General features: G+C 42.8%; 1 protein-coding gene across 2 annotated transcripts; it reads left to right on the forward strand.

Annotated features, from left to right (window-relative positions):
• The first annotated feature begins 631 nt into the window (after positions 1–631).
• On the forward strand, positions 632–19236 carry MTX3 (metaxin 3). 2 transcript variants are annotated; one of them, XM_045022429.1, is made up of 9 exons: positions 632–748; positions 2649–2718; positions 7043–7119; positions 9089–9181; positions 11432–11614; positions 11768–11844; positions 12711–12868; positions 15336–15424; positions 17646–19236. In XM_045022429.1, the coding sequence occupies exons 1-9, from the start codon at positions 668–670 to the stop codon at positions 17754–17756; spliced, it is 939 nt and encodes a 312-aa protein (XP_044878364.1). In that variant the 5' UTR covers positions 632–667; the 3' UTR covers positions 17757–19236. The 2 variants fall into 2 exon arrangements, with proteins under 2 accessions (XP_044878364.1, XP_044878365.1); XM_045022430.1 differs by lacking the exon at positions 15336–15424.
• Positions 19237–19835: the final 599 nt, after the last annotated feature.

The following is a 19835-nucleotide window of genomic DNA, read 5'->3' on the forward strand; positions in this document are numbered from 1 at the left end:
CCGCGACTTCGTGGGGCCACGGATAGGGAGTGCATGGAGCCAGGGAGATACAGCGCTGTATGTGCCTTGCAAGTGTGGACAGTGAGTGAGTTGCAGCACTGTAAAGCCACCACCAGCGCTGCAACTCTCCAGTGTAGCCAAGCCCTAACACAGGCCAGCCAGCTGACGCCAGCGCCCCTAACAACGGCTCTGCGGACATACTCTGTGTTAGCTGCTGAGGGCTGACAGCGAGGCTCAGGGCGGGGCCGAGGGCACTGAACTAGACGTGGGGAGAGAGGGAAATTCGAGGCCCCACCCCAGCTTGTACCACCACCCTGGAGCCCTACTGCACCACCCGGCCTGCGGAGCTGCGGGTTCATGCACCCGGCTGCACTAGCAGCCATGTCTCTGCGGTGCAGAGGGTCTCTCCCTGTTCCCACCCCGTGGCCGGGCGCCGCAGCTCCGGAGCGGGCGGCTGGGCGCAGGCTGTGTTGGGAGGGTGCAAGGTGGGGGCAGGGCCGCTGTGCGCGGGCTCCGACGGCCAGAATTCCGCGACACGCGCTAGCGCTGCACCCCGCGCGCAAGACCCCTTCCACTGGGCGCCAGCAGCGCCCCTCGCCACACGCGTCGCACAGCACCCGCCGGAAGGCGCGAGCGAGCGCTTCCGGGGGCAAAGGGCCGCGGCAAGATGGCGTCTCCCATGGAGCTGAGCTGCTGGGGAGGCGACTGGGGGCTGCCGTCCGTGCACACGGAGTCCTTGATTGTCATGGTAACGGCCGGGGGGGGGGTCGACCCAATCAGCTCGCGGGAGGTGGGGAGGGGAAGCAGCTCGCGCCCGATCGGCTCGCGGACCGGGATGGCCCCAGCTGGCGCCGCGCTGGGGAGGCTCTGCCGCTGCAGCTGCCGGGCGCAGGGTCCTAGTTCCCGTCTCAGTTTCGGCGGAGCCGGCTGCCTTCGGCGATCGCAAACGGCCTCCGCTCCCGCTGCAGCGCGGCCCCCGGCTAGAGCCCCGTCGGTGCCCTGCCCGGCCGCGGGAAATCCTACCCCGGGCTGTGGCCATTGAAATAACTCCGGGAAGCGGTTCGGTTCCCTTCCACCACTGGCCTGTGTCTGACGTGTGTTTCGGTTCATGCCGCCGGCCGGTTCCCTGATACCGAATAGCGCGTTATTTATACCTAGCATGAGACTCTGTGTAGGCTACAGGAAAGCGATGCTGCCTTCCCTGGCAAGTGCTATTGCCAGAGGTGAGCAAAAAGCCCATTAATTGAAGTGTAGCAACATTATTGTTCACTTCTGTGACTTTGGTGAGTGTTCAGTACGGAAAATTATTTCTTTAAACCTAAATGGCAGTCTGAGGAGTTCACAACCTAAAATACTAATCCTGATATCTGATCTGCTTTGGTGGACTTTTACACCGTCGCAGAGCTCCCCGGAAGTCATTGAGCTTGCACAGGTGAGATTGCATGGTCAGGAGGTAGTGAATTGCTGCCATGTCTTTTTCCATGTAGTCTCTAGAGCAGGGGTGGCCAGCGTGAGTCCAAGAAGGAGCCTGAATTTATCAATGTACATTGCCAAAGAGATACAGCAATACATCAGCAGCCCCCCCATCAGCTCTCCTCTCCCCCCCCCCCCCCTGGCTCCTAGCACCTCCCACCCACCGACAGCCCGATCAGCACCTCCCCCTCTCTCCCTGCACCTCCTGTTCAGCTGTTTCGCAGGGTACAGGAGGCTCTGGGAGGGAGGGGGAGGAGCGAGGACACGGAAGGCTCAGGGGAGGGGCTGGGAAGGGTGGAGTTGGGACAGGGCCTGTGACAGAGCCAGGGGTTGAGCAGTGAGCACCCCCGGGCACATTGGAAAGTTGGCGCCTGTAGCTCCAGGCCCGGAGTCAGTGCCTATACAAGGAGCTTCATATTAACTTCTGAAGAGTCAGATGTGGCTCCGCAGCCACAGGTTGGCCACCCCTGCTCTAAAGCCCATAGTAATGCCTAGTCACATAATTTCAAGGTCTCTCTACAGCATAGGGTTAATTTGGATACTTGTATTATCTGTTTGCAGTATGGCACTGATATTGCCAGGACATTATTCCTAAGGGCTTGGCTACACTCAAAACTTTGAAGTGTGAGTGTGGTCGCAGCGCCAGCGCTGAGAGAGAGCTCTCCCAGCGCTGCACGTACTCCACCTCCCCGTGGGGATTAGCTTGCAGCGTTGGGAGCCGCACCCCCAGCGCTGGGGCACTGTTTACACTGGCGCTTTACAGCGCTGTATCTTGCAGCGCTCAGGGGGGTGTTTTTTTCACACCCCCTGAGCGAGAAACTTGCAGCGCTGTAAAGTGCCAGTGTAGCCAAGGTCTCATAGTTTCCTAGAAAAATTCTGACATTTAAAAATTATTCTAGCTAACCACCGCTGCCTGAAACTGCCTAAACCAACCCTTTAGCAATTAATATAAATACAAGTTATAGCAAGAAATTCTAACTCTTAGCACAAAAGGGTTAATGTTAGTCATCTATCTGTTAAAAAATACACTGAATGTGCATAATGAAGTTTAGATCATGTACCAATAACAACATGGCTACCCATAAGTGCTCTAGCTTAGTGATATCAATTCTTAAAGAGATCACATGTTTTTTTGGAAATGCTGACTAGAATTTTTAATGCAACTTTTATTGCAGGCTTATGTCAGATTTTCTGGTGCTCCAGTGAAAGTGAATGCTATTGATAACTCATGGAGAGCTCCAAAAGGTATTTGCTTTTGTAAATTTTTTTCCTGGACACACTAGCCATTTTACGAATGAAGGCCTGAGCTTGCAAACACTTGTATGTACATGCCAAACTTTTACACATGCGAGTAATCTATTTGACTTCAGTGGGTCTACTCACATTAATGAAGTTAAGCATGAATGTAAATATGTTTACAACATCAAGCCTGGAAATTGTATGACAGTAAAGTGCTATCTGGAGGGTATAAATAGCATGTCCTGGATCACTATGTAAATTTGATACAACTGACAATCAACAAAACACTGAAACTGACTATACCTATAGTTTTGTCAAACACACAAAGTAAACAAATTGAATCAGAAAAAAATAAAAAATTTCTAATCTTTCAGCACAGTATAGCTAGAGGTTATTTGTTACTATTCAGAATAGTAGCCACAGAACTTTCAAATGGAAATTAGATTATCAAGTTACCAGTGTTCCTTTAAATTAGGTGTAACTTGGTTGGAAGATGAGTGTAAGCATCAAGTATAATTTGCACCAATCTGAATGTGCAAAACCATGCTGAATTTGCACAAAGGTGGATCAAAAGGAGGGTGTATGAGAAATACAACTAAGAGGTGAGTTTAAGATAAGATGTTAGAGGGGCCTTTATTTTGGACCCTCCTGCTAGTTTATTTCCTTCACCATTGGCATGTAAATTGCATTCCTTTTGCACAACTCTGGAAACCAAATCAGTGCAAGTTAAACTAATTGGCCACTTCTACCTGTCACGTGATTAGCTTGTGTATCACTTATATCCACACAGAACTTGGCCCCTTATGACTTGTAGGGCCAAATTCATCCCTGGTATATCTCCTTGACTTGAGTGAATTACATCAGGAACCAATTTAACATATTTGCTCATAAAGTCTGTATTTTTTAACAAGTAAGTGTAAGGAAAGAATATTTTAAATTCATCTAATTCTCCAAAACTCTGGTTCAATAATAAGAGTCTTATTTACTTGTATTACGGTAGCAGATAAAGACCCAACCAAATCTAGTCCCATTGTGCTAGGTACTGTTCAAATATATAATATCATAGAATCATAGAATATCAGGGGTAGAAGGGACCTCAGGAGGTCATCTAGTCCAACCCCCTGCTCAAACCAGGACCAATCCTCAACTAAATCATCCAAGCCAGGGCTTTGTCAAGCCTGACCTTAAAAACCCCTAAGGAAGGAGATTCCATCACCTCCCTAGGTAACCCATTCCAGTGCTTCACCACCCTCCTAGTGACAAAGTTTTTACAAATATCCAACTTAAACCTCCCCCACTGCAACTTGAGACCATTACTCCTTGTTCTGTCATCTGGTACCACTGAGAACAGTTTAGATCCATCCGCTCTGGAACCCCCTTTCAGGTAGTTGAAAGCAGCTATCAAATCACCCCTCATTCTTCTCTTCTGCAGACTAAACAAGCCCAGTTCCCTCAGCCTCTCCTTATAAGTCATGTGCTCCAGCCCTCTAATCATTTTTGTTGCCCTTCGCTAGACTCTTTCCAGTTTTTCCACATCCTTCTTGTAGTGTGGGGTCCAAAACTGGACCCAGTACTCCAGATGAGGCCTCACCAATGTCGAATAGAGGGGAATGATCACGTCCCTCAATCTGCTGGCAATGCCTGTACTTATACAGCCCAAAATGCCGTTAGCCTTCTTGGCAACAAAGGCACACTGTCGACTCATACCCAGCTTCTCGTCCACTGTAACCCCTAGGTCCTTTTCTGCAGAACTGCTACCTAGCCATCTGGTCCCTAGTCTGTAGCAGTGCATGGGATTCTTCCGTCCTAAGTGCAGGACTCTGCACTTGTCCTTGTTGAACCTCATCAGATTTCTTTTGGCCCAATCCTCTAATTTGTCTAGGTCCCTATGTATCCTATCCCTACCCTCCAGTGTATCTACCACTCCTCCCAGTTTAGTGTCATCTGCAAACTTGCTGAGGCTGCAGCCCACGCTATCCTCAAGATCATTAATGAAGATATTGAACAAAACCGGCCCCACGACCGACCCTTGGGGCACTCCGCTTGATACCGGCTGCCAACTAGACATGGAGCCATTGATCACTACCCGTTGAGCCTGACGATCTAGCCAGCTTTCTATCTACCTTATAGTCCATTCATCCAGCCCATACGTCTTTAACTTGCTGGCAAGAATACTGTTGGAAACCATATCAAAAGCTTTGCTAAAGTCAAGGAATAACACATCCACTGCTTTTCCCCATATCCATGGAGCCAATTATGTCGTCATAAAAGGCAATTAGGTTAGTCAGGCATGACTTGCTCTTGGTGAATCCATGCTGACTGTTCCTGATCACCTTCCTCTCCTCTAAGTGCTTCAGAATTGATTCCTTGAGGACCTGCTCCATGATTTTTCCAGGGACTGAGGTGAGGCTGACTGGCCTGTAGTTCCCCGGATCCTCCTCCTTCCCTTTTTTAAAGATGGGCACTACATTAGCCTTTTTCCAGGCATCTGGGACCTCCCCCCATCACCATGAATTTTCAAAGATAATGGTCAATGGCTTTGCAGTCACATCCGCCAACTCCTTTAGCACCCTCAGATGCAGTACTTCCAGCCCCATGGACTTGTGCTCGTCCAGCTTTTCTAAATAGTCCCGAACCACTTCTTTTTCCACAGAGGGCTGGTCACCTTCTCCCCATGTTGTGCTGCCCAGTGCAGCAGTCTGGGAGCTGACCTTATTTGTGAAGACAGAGGCAAAAAAAGGATTGAGTACATTAGCTTTTTCCACATCCTCTGTCACTGGGTTGCCTCCCTCATTCAGCAAGGGGCCCACACTTTCCTTGACTTTCTTCCCGTTGCTAACATACCTGAAGAAACCTTTCTTGTTACTCTTAACATGTCTTGCTAGCTGCAACTCCAAGTGTGATTTGGCCTTCCTGATTTCACTCCTGCATGCCTGAGCAATATTTTTATACTCCTCTCTGGTCATTTGTCCAAGCTTTCACTTCTTGTAAGCTTCTTTTTTGTGTTTAAGATCAGCAAGGATAAGCCAAGCTGGTCGCCTGCGATATTTACTTTTCTTTCCACACATTGGGATGATTTGTTCCTGCAACCTCAATAAGGATTCTTTAAAATACAGCCAGCTCTCCTGGACTCCTTTCCCTATAAGATAGACTCTGTGGGCCACTGGTCCCCAAACATTTTAAGGTCATGCCCCCCGCATAAATATAATCTGTATGCGCCCCCTTGGGAACCAGGGCTGGAGCTGCAGCTGGGAGCAGAACTGGGGCTGGCAGCAGAGCTGCAGGTGGGAGCGGAGTCGTGGCTGAGAGTGGGGCTGTGGCCAGGCCATGGTCATGGCCAGAAGCCAAAGCTGGGGCCTCAGCTGGGGGCAGGGCTGGGGCAGAGCCAGAGTGGAACTGTGTGGCACTCCCTCCTCGCCCCCTGTGGGGGCTGGCCTGGGCTGAGTCCAGGGCCGAGAGCAGAGCAGTGGCTGGGAGATGGGGCCTTTTCTGGGGGCAGGTCTGGGACCTGCAGAGCTGGAGGCAGAACAGGGCTGGGTGGCTTTCCCTCCCTGTTCTCCCAAGAGGGCTGGCCTGGGCCTCACCATGCCCCCCGGAATGTTTGGGGGACACCCCACAGTTTGGGGACCACTGCTGTAGGCTGTCCCAAAGAGTTTACAGTCTTAAACCCCTATCCTGCAATCTGGTGTGTTCAGGTGGACCCTCACACCATTGTGAGGAGTCCCATTGAAGTCAGTGAGGTTCCATAAGGGTGCAGGGATCTGCCTGCTCAGATCAGATTGTGGCCCTAGTTTAAGGCAAGACATTACTGAGGGTTAAAACAAATGGGGGAGAAAGATGAGAGAATGGGCTAACAGACTAGTTGTGTGTACAAGTTGTAGGTTTACAGGCTGAAATTTTCAAATAGGAATCTACAGTTAGGTACCTAAAGAAGTAGCCTGCTTTTCAAAAGTGCCAAGCACCCAGTATCAGAGGGGTAGCCGTGTTAGTCTGGTTCTGTAGAAGCAGCAAAGAATCCTGTGGCACCTTATAGACTAACAGACGTTTTGCAGCATGAGCTTTCGTGGGTGAATACCCACTTCTTCGGATGCAAGCACCCAGCATATGCCATTGACTTCAGTCTGACTGTGATGTGGTCCTGTCTTTGTTTGGATTCTTTTTTGTGCTAACTATGGCCCTGATTGTGCAAACACACACACAACTTTAATTAAGTTCTTTGTTATGTAAAGCTAAACACTTGCATCAGTGTTTGCTGGATTAGGGCCCATTTCAAATTAGACTGAAAGTGTCCGGTGTAAATTCTATTGACAGTATAATTCTCACTTCTTAGGAGATGTGCCAGTGTTGATATCAGAAGACACAGTTATTGCTCAGCCAGCAAAAATACTAAACTTCTTAAGAAAACAGGTGGGTTTCTAACTTGCTAAAGAGAAGTGTTGGGTTTAGTTCAGTTTGATTTAATTTGCAACTTGTTTTTTTCCTCTATCATGTAACATTTCTACCTGTGTCTCAATATTTATCTGTAAATATCCATATAGATGGTTTCTAATAACATGAAGCCCGATTCTGCAATTCTTACTTGCGTAGAGTAGCATTAGGTCACTTCATTTTGATTACTCATAAGTAATTGCCTCTCAAGCATAAATAAGGGTGGCGGAGTGTGGACCATGGCTAGCTGTTTAAGTAAGATTAACCTTAACCCTTCTAAGGTTTAAATATAAAACAAACAACAAAAGTTTCATTAAGCAGGCTGACCCAGCCTGAGTTGTATATTAAGTGTTAAAATAGCTAATCTTTTTCTAATGTTGCTGGTTTTTATAGATCACATTTTTATATCAAGTTTTTTACATAACTGGATTACTCTAACAGAAATTTTTATTTTACTTTAAAACCGCTATTATTTTTAATCTGCTGTGGGGATTTTTTGGATAGCAAAACAAAGAAAATCTGGAATCATTTTTAGTGATGCACATTTTGGCAATGTACAGTTTTACTTTTGGTGAGCTACATCTAGAATGTTAAGTAATCTGCAAAGGGTGGGAGTTGGTTAGTACAGTTTTTCCGTCTTTATAATGTAGGAAGAGGGCCTAAAATGGTATTGTCTCTCTTTTTTTTTCCCCTTGCTTTGTTTTTACATTAGAAATTCAGTTCCTGTCTAGCCTGGAAGAGTCTCTGATGACTAGAAAGTTAGTGATATTATGACATCAGAAGAATTAAGAGAGTGAAAGCTGAGAATTGGAGCTGGGAAAGAATTTTTAATCACACTGTTAAATAGGTGTTAACCCCAAGAATTTTAGACATCAATGACTTAGGAACCTCTTGGAGAAAAGACATTGGTTAGAGATTCAATACCTCTCTCTTTCCAATCAAAGTGTGAGAACTAACAATATGCATCCTCTGAGATATCCAAGAGGTCTTTCACAAAAACTGGGAAGAAAAGCATTAACGCTCCCAATATGTCTAAACTTGTCTCTTTTTGACAAAACAAACTTCCAAATCCTCTTTATACAATGAGGATAAAAAAGTGGGCACAAGACCCATTTAAAAAAAAATCTGTTGCAGGTCACCTTTTAAAAGGAACAAATATGTACCTGCATAAATTTGCGTGTAATTAGCCTTACATTCTTTGAGACATTTCTCACTTCTGCTCTAGAAACCAGGAATGGTACAGAATAGTTTATACATATATCCACTTCTCTTTTCTTTCCTTGTGCAGTGAACTTGTGCAGTGTACTATAAGGCTAAACATCGGGGTCAGATTCTGATCTCAGCTGACTTAAATGGAATTGATTTGTTGACTTCAGTAGAATTACTCAAATTTATGCTGGTGTAATTGAGTCTAGAATTTGGTCTATGGTACCTTTAGCACTCAGACTGTTTACATTTCTAAAACGGTAACTTTGAAAAATAACAAATTAAAGAGTGTTTTGGTTTATTCTTTATACATCACCATATGTGCATGAGGCTTTACAGAAAATTGAGAGAGCTATCTGCTGGAGGAGTTCAGTACAGTATTGGGACCTAAGTAATACTTTTACAGCTGTTTTACTCTGCTGCTGCTGCTTGGAAAGCACTTAAAGGCAGGCTATTTTTCTGGACCTTCCTCCCCAGTGGAGGCTGAGGATACTGGAAGGAGTAGAGAGGTTGGGCAGGGAGAGATTTAGCGTAGCGGGTATGGGTGATTAAAGGAAGGAAACTTCAGTAGGTATACATTTTTCCGTTCTTAGACTGAAGGACTTAAAATTATTTTGGTTACTTGACCTGCTTAATAACTGTTTAGCTCTACAGAAGTCACCAGTTGTGGGACTTCTTTTTTGTGTGAGAATGTTCATGTGACGCTATGTGTGTGTTGTGCGTGTGTCTTTTAACTTGACAGAAGTACAATGCTGATTATGAACTATCTGCAAAACAAGGAGCTGACACACTGGCATACATTGCACTACTTGAAGAAAAACTGCTTCCTGCTGTGGTAAGCATCTACAAACATAGAATGATGGTCAAGATAAAAAGTGATTAATAATTAAATAGTGCCTAATGTGAGACATTTTAAAGGAACTTGGTTTTCAGAGAGAGGGTGATGAACGCTTTCAGACACCGAATGGAGCAGGCTATACATTATTAGTAAATATTTGTATCTGTGAAGGTGTTAGGCAGCATGCATTGCTCCAAAAGGATTCTTATGGGAGATGGTCATTGGTGTTGACTGTGGAGACGTAGCAGTCACACCACAGTTATAGCTGCAACTTACTTCCTTTTTTAGGCCCAATTTTGACAGTACTTTTAACTGCTTCCAAAAATTTGGGGGGGCAAGGTAGTTGAAAGCAGCTATCAAATTGCCAAACTGGATAGTCTCAATGCAAAAGAATAAATGGACACAAATCTGACATCAGGAATCATAACATTCAAAAACCAGTAGAACACTTCAACCTCTCTGGTCATTCAGTAACAGACTTAAAGGTGGCAATTTTGCAACAGAAAAGCTTCAAAAACAGACTCCAACGAGAAACTGCGGAACTTGAACTAATATGCAAACTAGATACCATCAATTTAGGTTTGACTAGAGACTGGGAATGGCTGAGCCATTACACACATTGAATCTATTTCCCCATGTTAAGTGTCTTCACACCTTCTTGTCAAACTGTCTGTAATGGGCTATCTTGATCATCACTACAGAAATTTTTTCTCTTAATTAATTAGCTTCTTAGAGTTGGTAGGGCAACTCGCACCTTTTCATATTCTCTGTATGTGTGTGTATATATATATATATCTCCTTACTATAAGAACGGCCATACTGGGTCAGACCAAAGGTCCATCTAGCCCAGTATCTGTCTACCGATAGTGGCCAATGCCAGGTGCCCCAGAGGGAGTGAACCTAACAGGCAATGATCAAGTGATCTCTCTCCTGCCATCCATCTCCACCCTTTGGCAAACAAACAGAGTCTAGGGACACCATTCCTTACCCATCGTGGCTAATAGCCATTAATGGACTTAACCTCCATGAATTTATCCAGTTCTCTTTTAAACGCTGTTATAGTCCTAGCCTTCACAACCTCCTCAGGTAAGGAGTTCCACAAGTTGACTGTGCGCTGTGTGAAGAAGAACTTCCTTTTATTTGTTTTAAACCTGCTGCCTATTAATTTCATTTGGTGACCCCTAGTTCTTGTATTATGGGAATAAGTAAATAACTTTTCCTTATCTACTTTCTCCACATCACTCATAATTTTATATACCTCTATCATATCCCACCTTAGTCTCCTCTTTTCCAAGCTGAAAATTCCTAGCCTCTTTAATCTCTCCTCATATGGGACCCTCTCCAAACCCCTAATCATTTTAGTTGCCCTTTTCTGAACCTTTTCAGAAAACTGTATACTGTATGTTCCATTCTATGTATCTGATGAAGTGGGCTGTAGCCCATGAAAGCTTATGCTCAAATAAATTAGTTAGTCTCTAAGGTGCCACAAGTACTCCTGTTCTTTTTGCGGATACAGACTAACACGGCTGCTACTCTGATTCAAAGTTAAGGTTCTCTAACAACCTTAACTCTGACTCTATTAATATCCACATTCTAACAGTCCACCAGTAGCCTCCATACCTCAGTCACATCTACCATAGGCCACAAGCCCTCACCAGCATACTGTGAAATACAGTAAAGATGTAGAACTCTGTAGCTACTAGGATTACCTCTATATTGGAGTTGTATGACTTTGGCTCCAGTTTGAACAGGAAACCATTACCTACCATACTACAGGTCTACCAAATCTCACAGACTGGTGCTGATTTTAACCTAGCCTCTTCACTTTCATCTACTTCCTGAGAGAAATAAACACCAATATCTTCCTCATCCCATTTAGTTTTGTAACTGTCTCAAACCCATTCCCTCATTTTGTTTCTCAGTGAAGGATATAGTGTGTGATAGTGATATAATCTTTTCCTATGACATCAACACTGCACCATAACTTTCACTTTGAATGTTATGCATTAACTACAATGTCCTAATGTCTTAATTTAATAGGAGCATAGTTACAGCCTTAACTGTCTCTTAATGCCTTGTGTGTGGGAATATAATTTAGTAAGGAGCCTGCTTGTTTTTTTTAATACTATGAAAATTCCTATTATTTGTGTAACAGAGAACCTTACACAGTCTTTATAAAGAGAAGCATATTCTTTTCACTAGAATTCCTATTAACTCTTGTTCATGTTCTTCACTATGTTGATACAGCTGCACACATTCTGGGTCGAGGCTGAAAATTACTGTACTGTGACAAAGCCGTGGTTTGCTTCAAGGATTCCGTTTCCATTGAGTTTGTATCTACCTGGGAAGATGTCCAGGGAAGCACTTAACAGGATCCTGCTGACGAGGGGAGAGCCTCCACTTTACAGTTTGAGTGAAGTAGAAGCACGGGTATGCTTTGCTTTATGAGTAGCGTAGGTCACAAATTGGTACTGACAAGGGGAAGAACTGAAATGGAGACTTACGTTGTGTAATGATAAACGCTGTTCTGCATACTAGTCTTCCCACTTTTTATTGCTCTTAGGTCAATTTTTCTCTTGTTAGATATACAGAGATGCCAAGGAGTGCCTAAATCTTCTATCAAACAGATTGGGAACATCTCAGTTTTTCTTTGGAAATACGTGAGTGTATTTTTTATGATTGATAGTTATCTCACATATTGCATGCTCTAACATTATTGATTAATTGCAAGAATGTCTCATGCTGCTCCACAAGAGGTTCATGTCAGACAGGGGTCTTGGTGAACCAAAGATGATGATTTTTCACTAGAACCTTCTGTGCTTTCTCCACTTATTTATATGTCTTTTGCTGGTGATGGCCATTGCTTGAACAAGATAATTAAAACCAGGCCCATCCACTTTAACTGTAGCAAACTCCCAATTTTGGCTGCCACATGCTGCCTCAATCCCCAAGTGTGGAAGGCCCTATATACAGTGTACCCACAGGAGGTCTACTGTGCAGGTGGACATCCCAAGTGTGCTAGCTCAGCAGCTCTCTCCAAAGTAGTTCTGGGTGATTTGGAATCAGGAAAAGGGAGGGGCAAAGGTGTGGTAGTTATCTAAATTGATGCAGTGATCCCTCCACACTTAGTCAACTGCTGCCTGCTTCTATTTATGGGCTGTAGTGCTGGATGTACTAGTGCTTTGTGGCCTGTGAGCGGATTCTGTTTCCCTGCATAAAGTTTGTTCAGTTGGTCTCTGCACAGGAGACCACACTGTTCCAGAGGTGGTGTAAGAAATGGTTTGTAATGTGACTTGAACACCTACATGGAAGCAGGGCTGAATTTTAATTCTGAAATTATGCTGCTTGAGCTTGTAGGGCCCTCTCAAATTCAGAAGCTCTAAAGTCAGTAGATGTGCACCCAGCTGATGGTGTGATGGAGTCCCAGAATAATTGGTTAAATTGTGCTTTGCATTTGTTTGGTGTGTGCTCAGAAAGTGGTTTATGGAGTACTGCATTGTTTTGTCTGTTTTTACATTCTCTATAGGCCTACAACCTTAGATGCCTTTGTATTTGGTTTTCTCGCACCTCTTTGTAAAGTGCACTTCCCTAGAGTCCAATTACAAGAGCACTTGAAACAGCTTTCCAACCTGTGTCGCTTCTGTGATGACATCCTGAGTGGCTACTTTAGACTTAACATTACAGGTAAGTCATGTTTGTTTTTCTTCTTCAACATGTATACTATATTCAAAAGAAGGATGCTTCTTTCCATTGCATGCCAAATTGAAACTATATTAGTTACAAAGCTACAACTTTGGCCTGTGGCTTTTCATGTTGAGGTCGTGGAGAAGAAATTGAGTCATGATCAGTTCTCAAGTTGTATAGTAGGATAAAGTAATGCTTTTGAACAGTGGAGTGACAACAACATTTGTTTAACATTTTTAAGTAGCTTCTCCTGCCCCTTTCTCTTATCGTATATTACACCTCTACCTCGATATAACGCTGTCCTCAGGAGCCAAAAAATCTTACCGCGTTATAGGTGAAACCGCGTTATATCGAACTTGCTTTGATCCACCGGAGTGTGCAGCCCCACCCGCCCAGAGCACTGCTTTACCATGTTATATCTGAATTCGTGTTATATCAGGTCGCGTTATATTGAGGTAGAGGTGTTTTTGGAAATGGGAACAAATCTACATTTGTTATTCTGATGTATGAAACTGAGAAACTGGATTGTTCCTCTTCATCTTTGTTCCTGTAGCCTAAACAGACATCTCCTTTGGGTTAAGAAGATAACATAAGTCTATATGGCCAAATTTGGTGGTCCTTAAATTGCGCAGTTCTCCCATTAACATCAGGGGGAGGTTTTGCTTAATAAAGGATGACAACACTTGGCCCTTATTTACCAATTTTTCCTCCTGAATTTAGAATCTGCCCCTTCACAGTCAGATTTCTTTTCCTTTTCTAGAAAACAACCTACCAATGTAAGCGACACCAAGACCCATAGTGTGGGTCTTTATCCCATCTCTAGTGACAAGATCATGTGAGAGTTTGAGTTTGCTACTGCTTCCCATTTGCGACTGCCAATGGATCTGGTCCTTTAACTCAAGCAGTAGAGTTTCATGCTTTTAGATCCAGAGGTCCCAGGTTCAGTCCTGAAGATGACCCAACCTGAGGCATCAGTACATCAGCATTTCATGTTAGGATGTAGATATAAACACAGTACTGACAAAAACTCAAAAAGCCAGACTGATATTACCTCTTCTGATTTGCCAGCTGATATAGTGTTAGATGTGTGTGTTGTGGGGGAGGTTTCCCTTTCTTTGGAAGGCTGAGGGAAGGGATAAAAGGCATGGAATATATCTGGGAAGGAAACGGGTACTCTTGCATTACAGTAGATAAAGGGTTACCAATGTCAGTTGTACAAGAATAATCTTGTCTAGTCAGTCTAGAAATCCTACATAAAATATCTAATGACTTGGGATGGGGAAAGGAAAAGAGGTGAGTTCATAACTTCTCAACCACTTTGTACAAGTTAAGATTAGCATTGCATTTTAAAGTCTAAGGGCTTGTCTACACTAGGGGTTCTCAACCTTTTTCTTTTTGAGGCCCTCCTCTCCACCCCAACATGCTATAAAAACTCCACAGCCCACCTGTGCCACAATAACTGGTTTTCTGCATGTAAAAGTCAGGACTGGTGTTAGGGGGCAGCAACCAGGGCAATTGTCTGGGGCCCCACACCACAGGGGCGCCACCAAAGGTACATTGCTCAAATTCGACTTCAGCCCTGGCTGGTGGGACTCAGGGCCCTGGGCTTTAGCCCCATGCAGTGGGGCTTTGGCTTTCTACTCCAGGCCCCAGTGAGTCTAATACTGGCCCTGCTTGGCGGCCCCCCCTGAAACCTGCTCTTGGCCCCTCAGGAGTCCCCGGACCCATGGTTGAGAACCACTGGTCTACACTACTGCTTAATTTAATGTAAGTGACGTCACTCAGGAGTGTGAAAAAACTGCCCCCCTGAGCGACATAACTTACATCGACTTAAAGCGGTGTTTACACCACACTATGTTGGCGGGAGACGCTCTCCCACTGGCATAGCTTCTTCCTCTTGTTGAGTTGAGTAATTACGTCGATGGGACAGTGCTCTCCTGTCGATGTAATGAATCTTCACCAGACATGCTACATCAGCGCCACTGCGTCAGTGCAGCAGCACGGTAGTGAAGACAAGCCCTAAGTATTTGACTATTGCAAATCTTGCTTATGGCTTTAACTTTGCTGTCAAACTTCTGTGCAAATGGCCCTTCTGTCTTCTTTATGGCTAGATGGAGTGAGGAGAAGAATCCCAATTTTTTTTTGAGTTAAGGGGGGATCCTGAAACTTTCTTTTGTTGTTGTAACATGGTTTTTAAAGGGTTGAGAACCACTTAATTCTTTCCTTTAAAGCATGTCAAGAATTAGCAGGGTGTATCTATATCTACATAGGAGTTCAGGTTCAGGATTTCATTTTGGAAACAAAAGGCTACAACATTGTCTGCAATACAAAGTGTTTCTTTAATAAAGACCTGTTTATAGGGGTGAAAAACTGCATGATCTTTCTGTCCAAAAAAGCATTGCAAGAGACTTGTGAAGCTCCTCTAAATTTCATTTCAATCTTCATCTTTTCTGCTTTGATGCTTTAGGCTTCTCTCCATCTGGACAGGATACGGTAGATGCAAATCTACAGAAACTCACACAGCTTGTAAATAAGGAATCCAACTTGATTGAAAAGGTTATTTTTCTTCATCTTTATTTTCCATTAGTTCTTGTGACTTCGTTGTTGTTCCCAGCTATTCTTGCATATTGGGGCCTGGTCTACATTTCAGAGTTATGTCGATGTAAGGTAGCTTATGTTGACCTAACTCTGTAAGCATCTACACTAAAATGTAGCTCCCACTGATGTAACTCATTCATTACACCGACTTCCTAACTCCACCTCTGCGAGAGGTGTAGCACTTAAATCAATGTAGTTAGGTCGACACAGTGCCAGTGCATACGTCGACTGTTGCTGCCTTTCAGATGCTGTCCCACAATGCCCCACACTGACAGTTAAAGTGGTGCAAGTGCTCCAACTGACGACATGCACTGCCGACACAAGAAACACAGTGTGGCTGTGTAAAACCGATTCAATTACTGTGGTGGCTGTATGTCGATGTAAATTAGGTTGACTTAATTTTGTAGTGTAGACTTGCCCTAAATAATCAATGTAACTTTACAATGCAAATTCTTTCTTTCCTTGTTTCTTTGCTAAGGCAATTTACATAGAAAAACATGAACATAATGTCATAATTCAAAATAAACCAGTAACAAATTCTTGTTCTTCCGAAGTAACTGTTTCATTGTATTCAAAGCAGTACTGTTGACAAAGGAAATACTGTGTGTTCAAATGTTGAAGGATAACACAACATATTAATAGGAGTATGTATTATTTGTGATGCAGTAGCACCTGCAGGCCTCATTCCCGGGTCAAGGCCCCATTGTGCTAGTCACTATACACACATGTAAAATACACAATCCCTGCTTCAAATCTTGTCATCTTCCAAACGTATGTCAGCAGTTTTCTTTTGAATAAATGCTGTCAACCAGCAGAATTGTGTTAACCATGTCCCTATGAATAATCTAGACTTCTCCCTGAATAAGAATTGGTAATGAGAGAGGTAGCTTTTCACTGTCAGGCCTGCAGTTCAGATAATCCATCTGAACTAGAGACCAAAAGTCCTTCCCATGTAACTGTTCAGGGCCTTATGTGAATAGTCTTAGCAATCTAGAGATGTCCATCCACATCATCAAATCTGCTGCAGTCTGATACTACCCCTTTTGTTATGGTTTCTGTTATCACCAGTAAAATCGGCAACTGACAAAGTTTTTTCATGGTGTCCTCTAAGATGTGGAACTTGCTCCGTATGGACATCCATTTAAGCCCTTTCCTTTTGGTTTGAAGACCCAAAGAGTCTTCTATGTAACGACTTGTCATCCCCTGTCTAGGAACATTCCTTCTTTCCCCTACTCACCCTGTATTTTTAATCCCACATTTGTTCCTTCTAATGCTTGTTGAGTTTTTGGTTTTTTAGTTAATGGGTCAGTCAGAAGTTCCCCTGTCTGTCCTGTACTTGGTAAAGGGCACTTGTTTCCAAGGCTGTCTGTCAGAACCTTTCATAAGAACTAAATTACTGGGGAAAATATTTGAGGACACCAAGCATATTAATTCACTAAAAAATGCTACCCAGATGTGACTGAAAATAACATTCAGAGAAAAATGTCAGTGTATCAAATGGTTTGTTCATGAATAATGTGGAGAATTTCCTGCATTAGGTATTGATTGTAGCATATTTGCTGAACTTTATGCACTGTTCTATGTGGAGTGTTTCAAATTCCATTTATTTCTTCTGGGAAGTTAAAATCCTTTTATTCAGAGATTGCTTTTAATATGTCTTTGAAAAGTTCTTATCATGCTCTTTTAGGAATATATTTTATAAATCATTAGCTAATTGAAATTCCTCCAACTGCTCTGCAGCACTTCTGAAATTAAAGAATACACTTCTGCAAGGTGCTGAATGCTGCTTCAGGTGCTGAGCAGGTTAATGCGCCAGTTGAATTTGGCAGCTGTATGACTTTTGATCCAACAGAATTTGGCTGTCATAAAACTTAGGTACTTCCTTGGAGAAGGTGAGCCACAGCATTCCCTCAATGCTCCCAGTTAGATGATTCAAGGAAGAGCCCACATAACTGTCCCACCTCTTATCTGTCATGATATAAATAGCTATCTCAGCACAAGTAGGAGTTTAGGGATGAGAGAGGAACCAAAGCATCCTTTATGACCAGGGCTGAGAGCAGAAATAGCAGGGTGAGACCACTCACACAAACCTTCATGACTGAAACCCAGTATGCAGGCTCTTGGCATGCATCTGTGTTCTTCGGTATGCCAGATTCAGCTTCCATTTTCTTTCCTGTAGATGGACGACAACCTTCGTAAGAGTCCTCAACATCCCCCTCGGAAGCTGACAACACTCAAACTTAGTGCAGCAGGAGATGAAAGCAGTTCATTGAATCGCTTGTCTCCCTGACAGCCTGTGTTGCCATGTACGTGTGTTTTACTTCAAGTAATCTGAACTTTGCAGTAATTCTTTACATAAATGTGGTCTGACAAGGGGATGAATCACTTAATATGGTATAAAACATCCCATGCTGTCTATTCCTATAGGAAAATGTATAGTCCAGAGAACTAACACTAAGTTGAGGATAGAGTGAATCCTTAAACAATGTACTGTATGAAATTGCCTTAACTTCTGGAGATTTCTGCCTTTTAGGCTAGCACATTTGTTGACTAAGATTTCATTTTACTTTTAAGATTTTTGGTTTTACTGTAACCATGTTATAGGTTGACCAGGTTGCTATACACTAGTTTAGCTACTTAATCATCACTTCTAGCATTTTTCTAGATTTTAGCAGATTACCAAATTCAGTTCTAAAATGGGAAAGCAATGAAAGACTATCTTTGATGGCACACAAGAACTGAAAAGCAATGAGGGATGTTGGCCATTTGTTAATGTGCTTTCACAAATAATGTATTGTGGATGGCTTATGTTTTAAGAGTATGTATATTTTAAAGTCACGTTGCACTGCTAGGAGGCACAGTGACCAAATGTACTAGAACATCACCTCTGAATCTTTATTGAGATCTGGCCTTAGTCAAACAAGTTTCATCAGCCTACTGGATAGCCATGCTGCAAAATCACAGCACAAACTGTAGTATAGAAAGATTGGCAGTGTTGGTTCAACAAAGGCAAAAGACCAGACTAGCTGGTCTGGACTGAAGTGCATTGGTTAGGGTTGTGTGAAGAAGCTTGCACAGGCCTTTCTACTTTATACTGCTGGCCTGTCTCTAACAAGTCATCAGTGTCTCACTTTTATAAGCACTATAATTCACCCAAAAACGAAAACAAAAGCTATCTAATCTTATTCCTTGATCAAGTCCTTGAGAGTATCACACTGCAAATTCTTCATTGAATTGTTAAAAGAGATGCACGTGTAATTATGTTTCCTCTTAGCAGCACTGTCAGTTCTAGAAATCCAGATAATTCTGAAATTTTGATATGTTGACAGATGCTTTATTAATGATATCATCAGATTACTAAAAATGCTCAGCCAAAATGGGAGCTGCTTTTTGTCAAGTGTTAATTAAAGATTTCATCTGAGAGAGAGATGATGCAGACGGGTATATGTGCAAGATTACTACTAACTTTATTTGCCAAGTCAAACTAAGAAGTCTCTTGACATTTTTCCTCTCAACTATTTCCAATGTTCAATATATGTAGATAAACTATTTATACAGACAAGACTGTGGATTGTGTAAATACTGTACTTTACTTTATCAGCAAGGAATGTAATCTTAACTTTAACATATCTTGTTATTTATAAATAAAATGTTGGGTCTCCAGTGGACACGTGGAAATAAACTTTGTTACATGCTACTTCTAGAATGTTTTAGCAATTTGAGACATACTGAAACCACACACAATAATTGAATAAAATAACTTTCATGTACATCCCTAGGGTTGTCAAATGTTTTGAAATTTTTTATTGTCTGCATCTTGACGAGATTTAGAATGAGATCATGTTGCATAATTTCTCCAAAGTTCTTTCATAATTTAACAAACGTAATTGTGAAGAAAAGTATAACTTGATTAGTCTGTTTTGTGAATATGTATGTTTGCCCTTTAAAAGCTTATTTTGTAAAATAGTTGATCTCTTGCTGTGAGATTAAAGGGGTTTTTAAAGCACTTCTTATCCAGAACTAAAAGTTTGTGTTTGAGGCAAAGTTTCCTATGGAAGGGTTTGCATATGATCTATGAAACACTTCTACAGAGTAATGAAAGGGAAACTTAAGTGGCATTTGGTAGAATAAGAGGGATCACGATAGGTGGATTTGTATATTACATTATAGATTTTGTTTAAATTTAAATTATAAGCTTTTTCAAATAATTAAATTTTTATATTAAATATACATATTATCAAGACTCCTCCAATCTGATTAAATCTGAGTACTGTTTGTTGTTGGAACCCCTTTGGCCAGACTGGAATCAAGCCCCATTTAGTCTTCATTTACCAATTAGTTAATATTAATATTAAGGGTTTGTATTTAG

The sequence above is a fragment of the Mauremys mutica genome, chromosome 6 (genome assembly GCF_020497125.1).
Source record: "Mauremys mutica isolate MM-2020 ecotype Southern chromosome 6, ASM2049712v1, whole genome shotgun sequence".
Lineage (NCBI taxonomy): Eukaryota > Metazoa > Chordata > Testudines > Geoemydidae > Mauremys > Mauremys mutica.

Coding starts and splice junctions, on each gene's coding strand:
- MTX3 (XM_045022429.1), top strand. CDS start 668: ATGGCGTCTCCCATGGAGCTGAGCTGCTGGGGAGGCGACTGGGGGCTG. Junction 11,615..11,767: donor TGAGTGAAGTAGAAGCACGG/GTATGCTTTGCT, acceptor TTCTCTTGTTAG/ATATACAGAGATGCCAAGGA. Junction 12,869..15,335: donor CTTTAGACTTAACATTACAG/GTAAGTCATGTT, acceptor TTGATGCTTTAG/GCTTCTCTCCATCTGGACAG.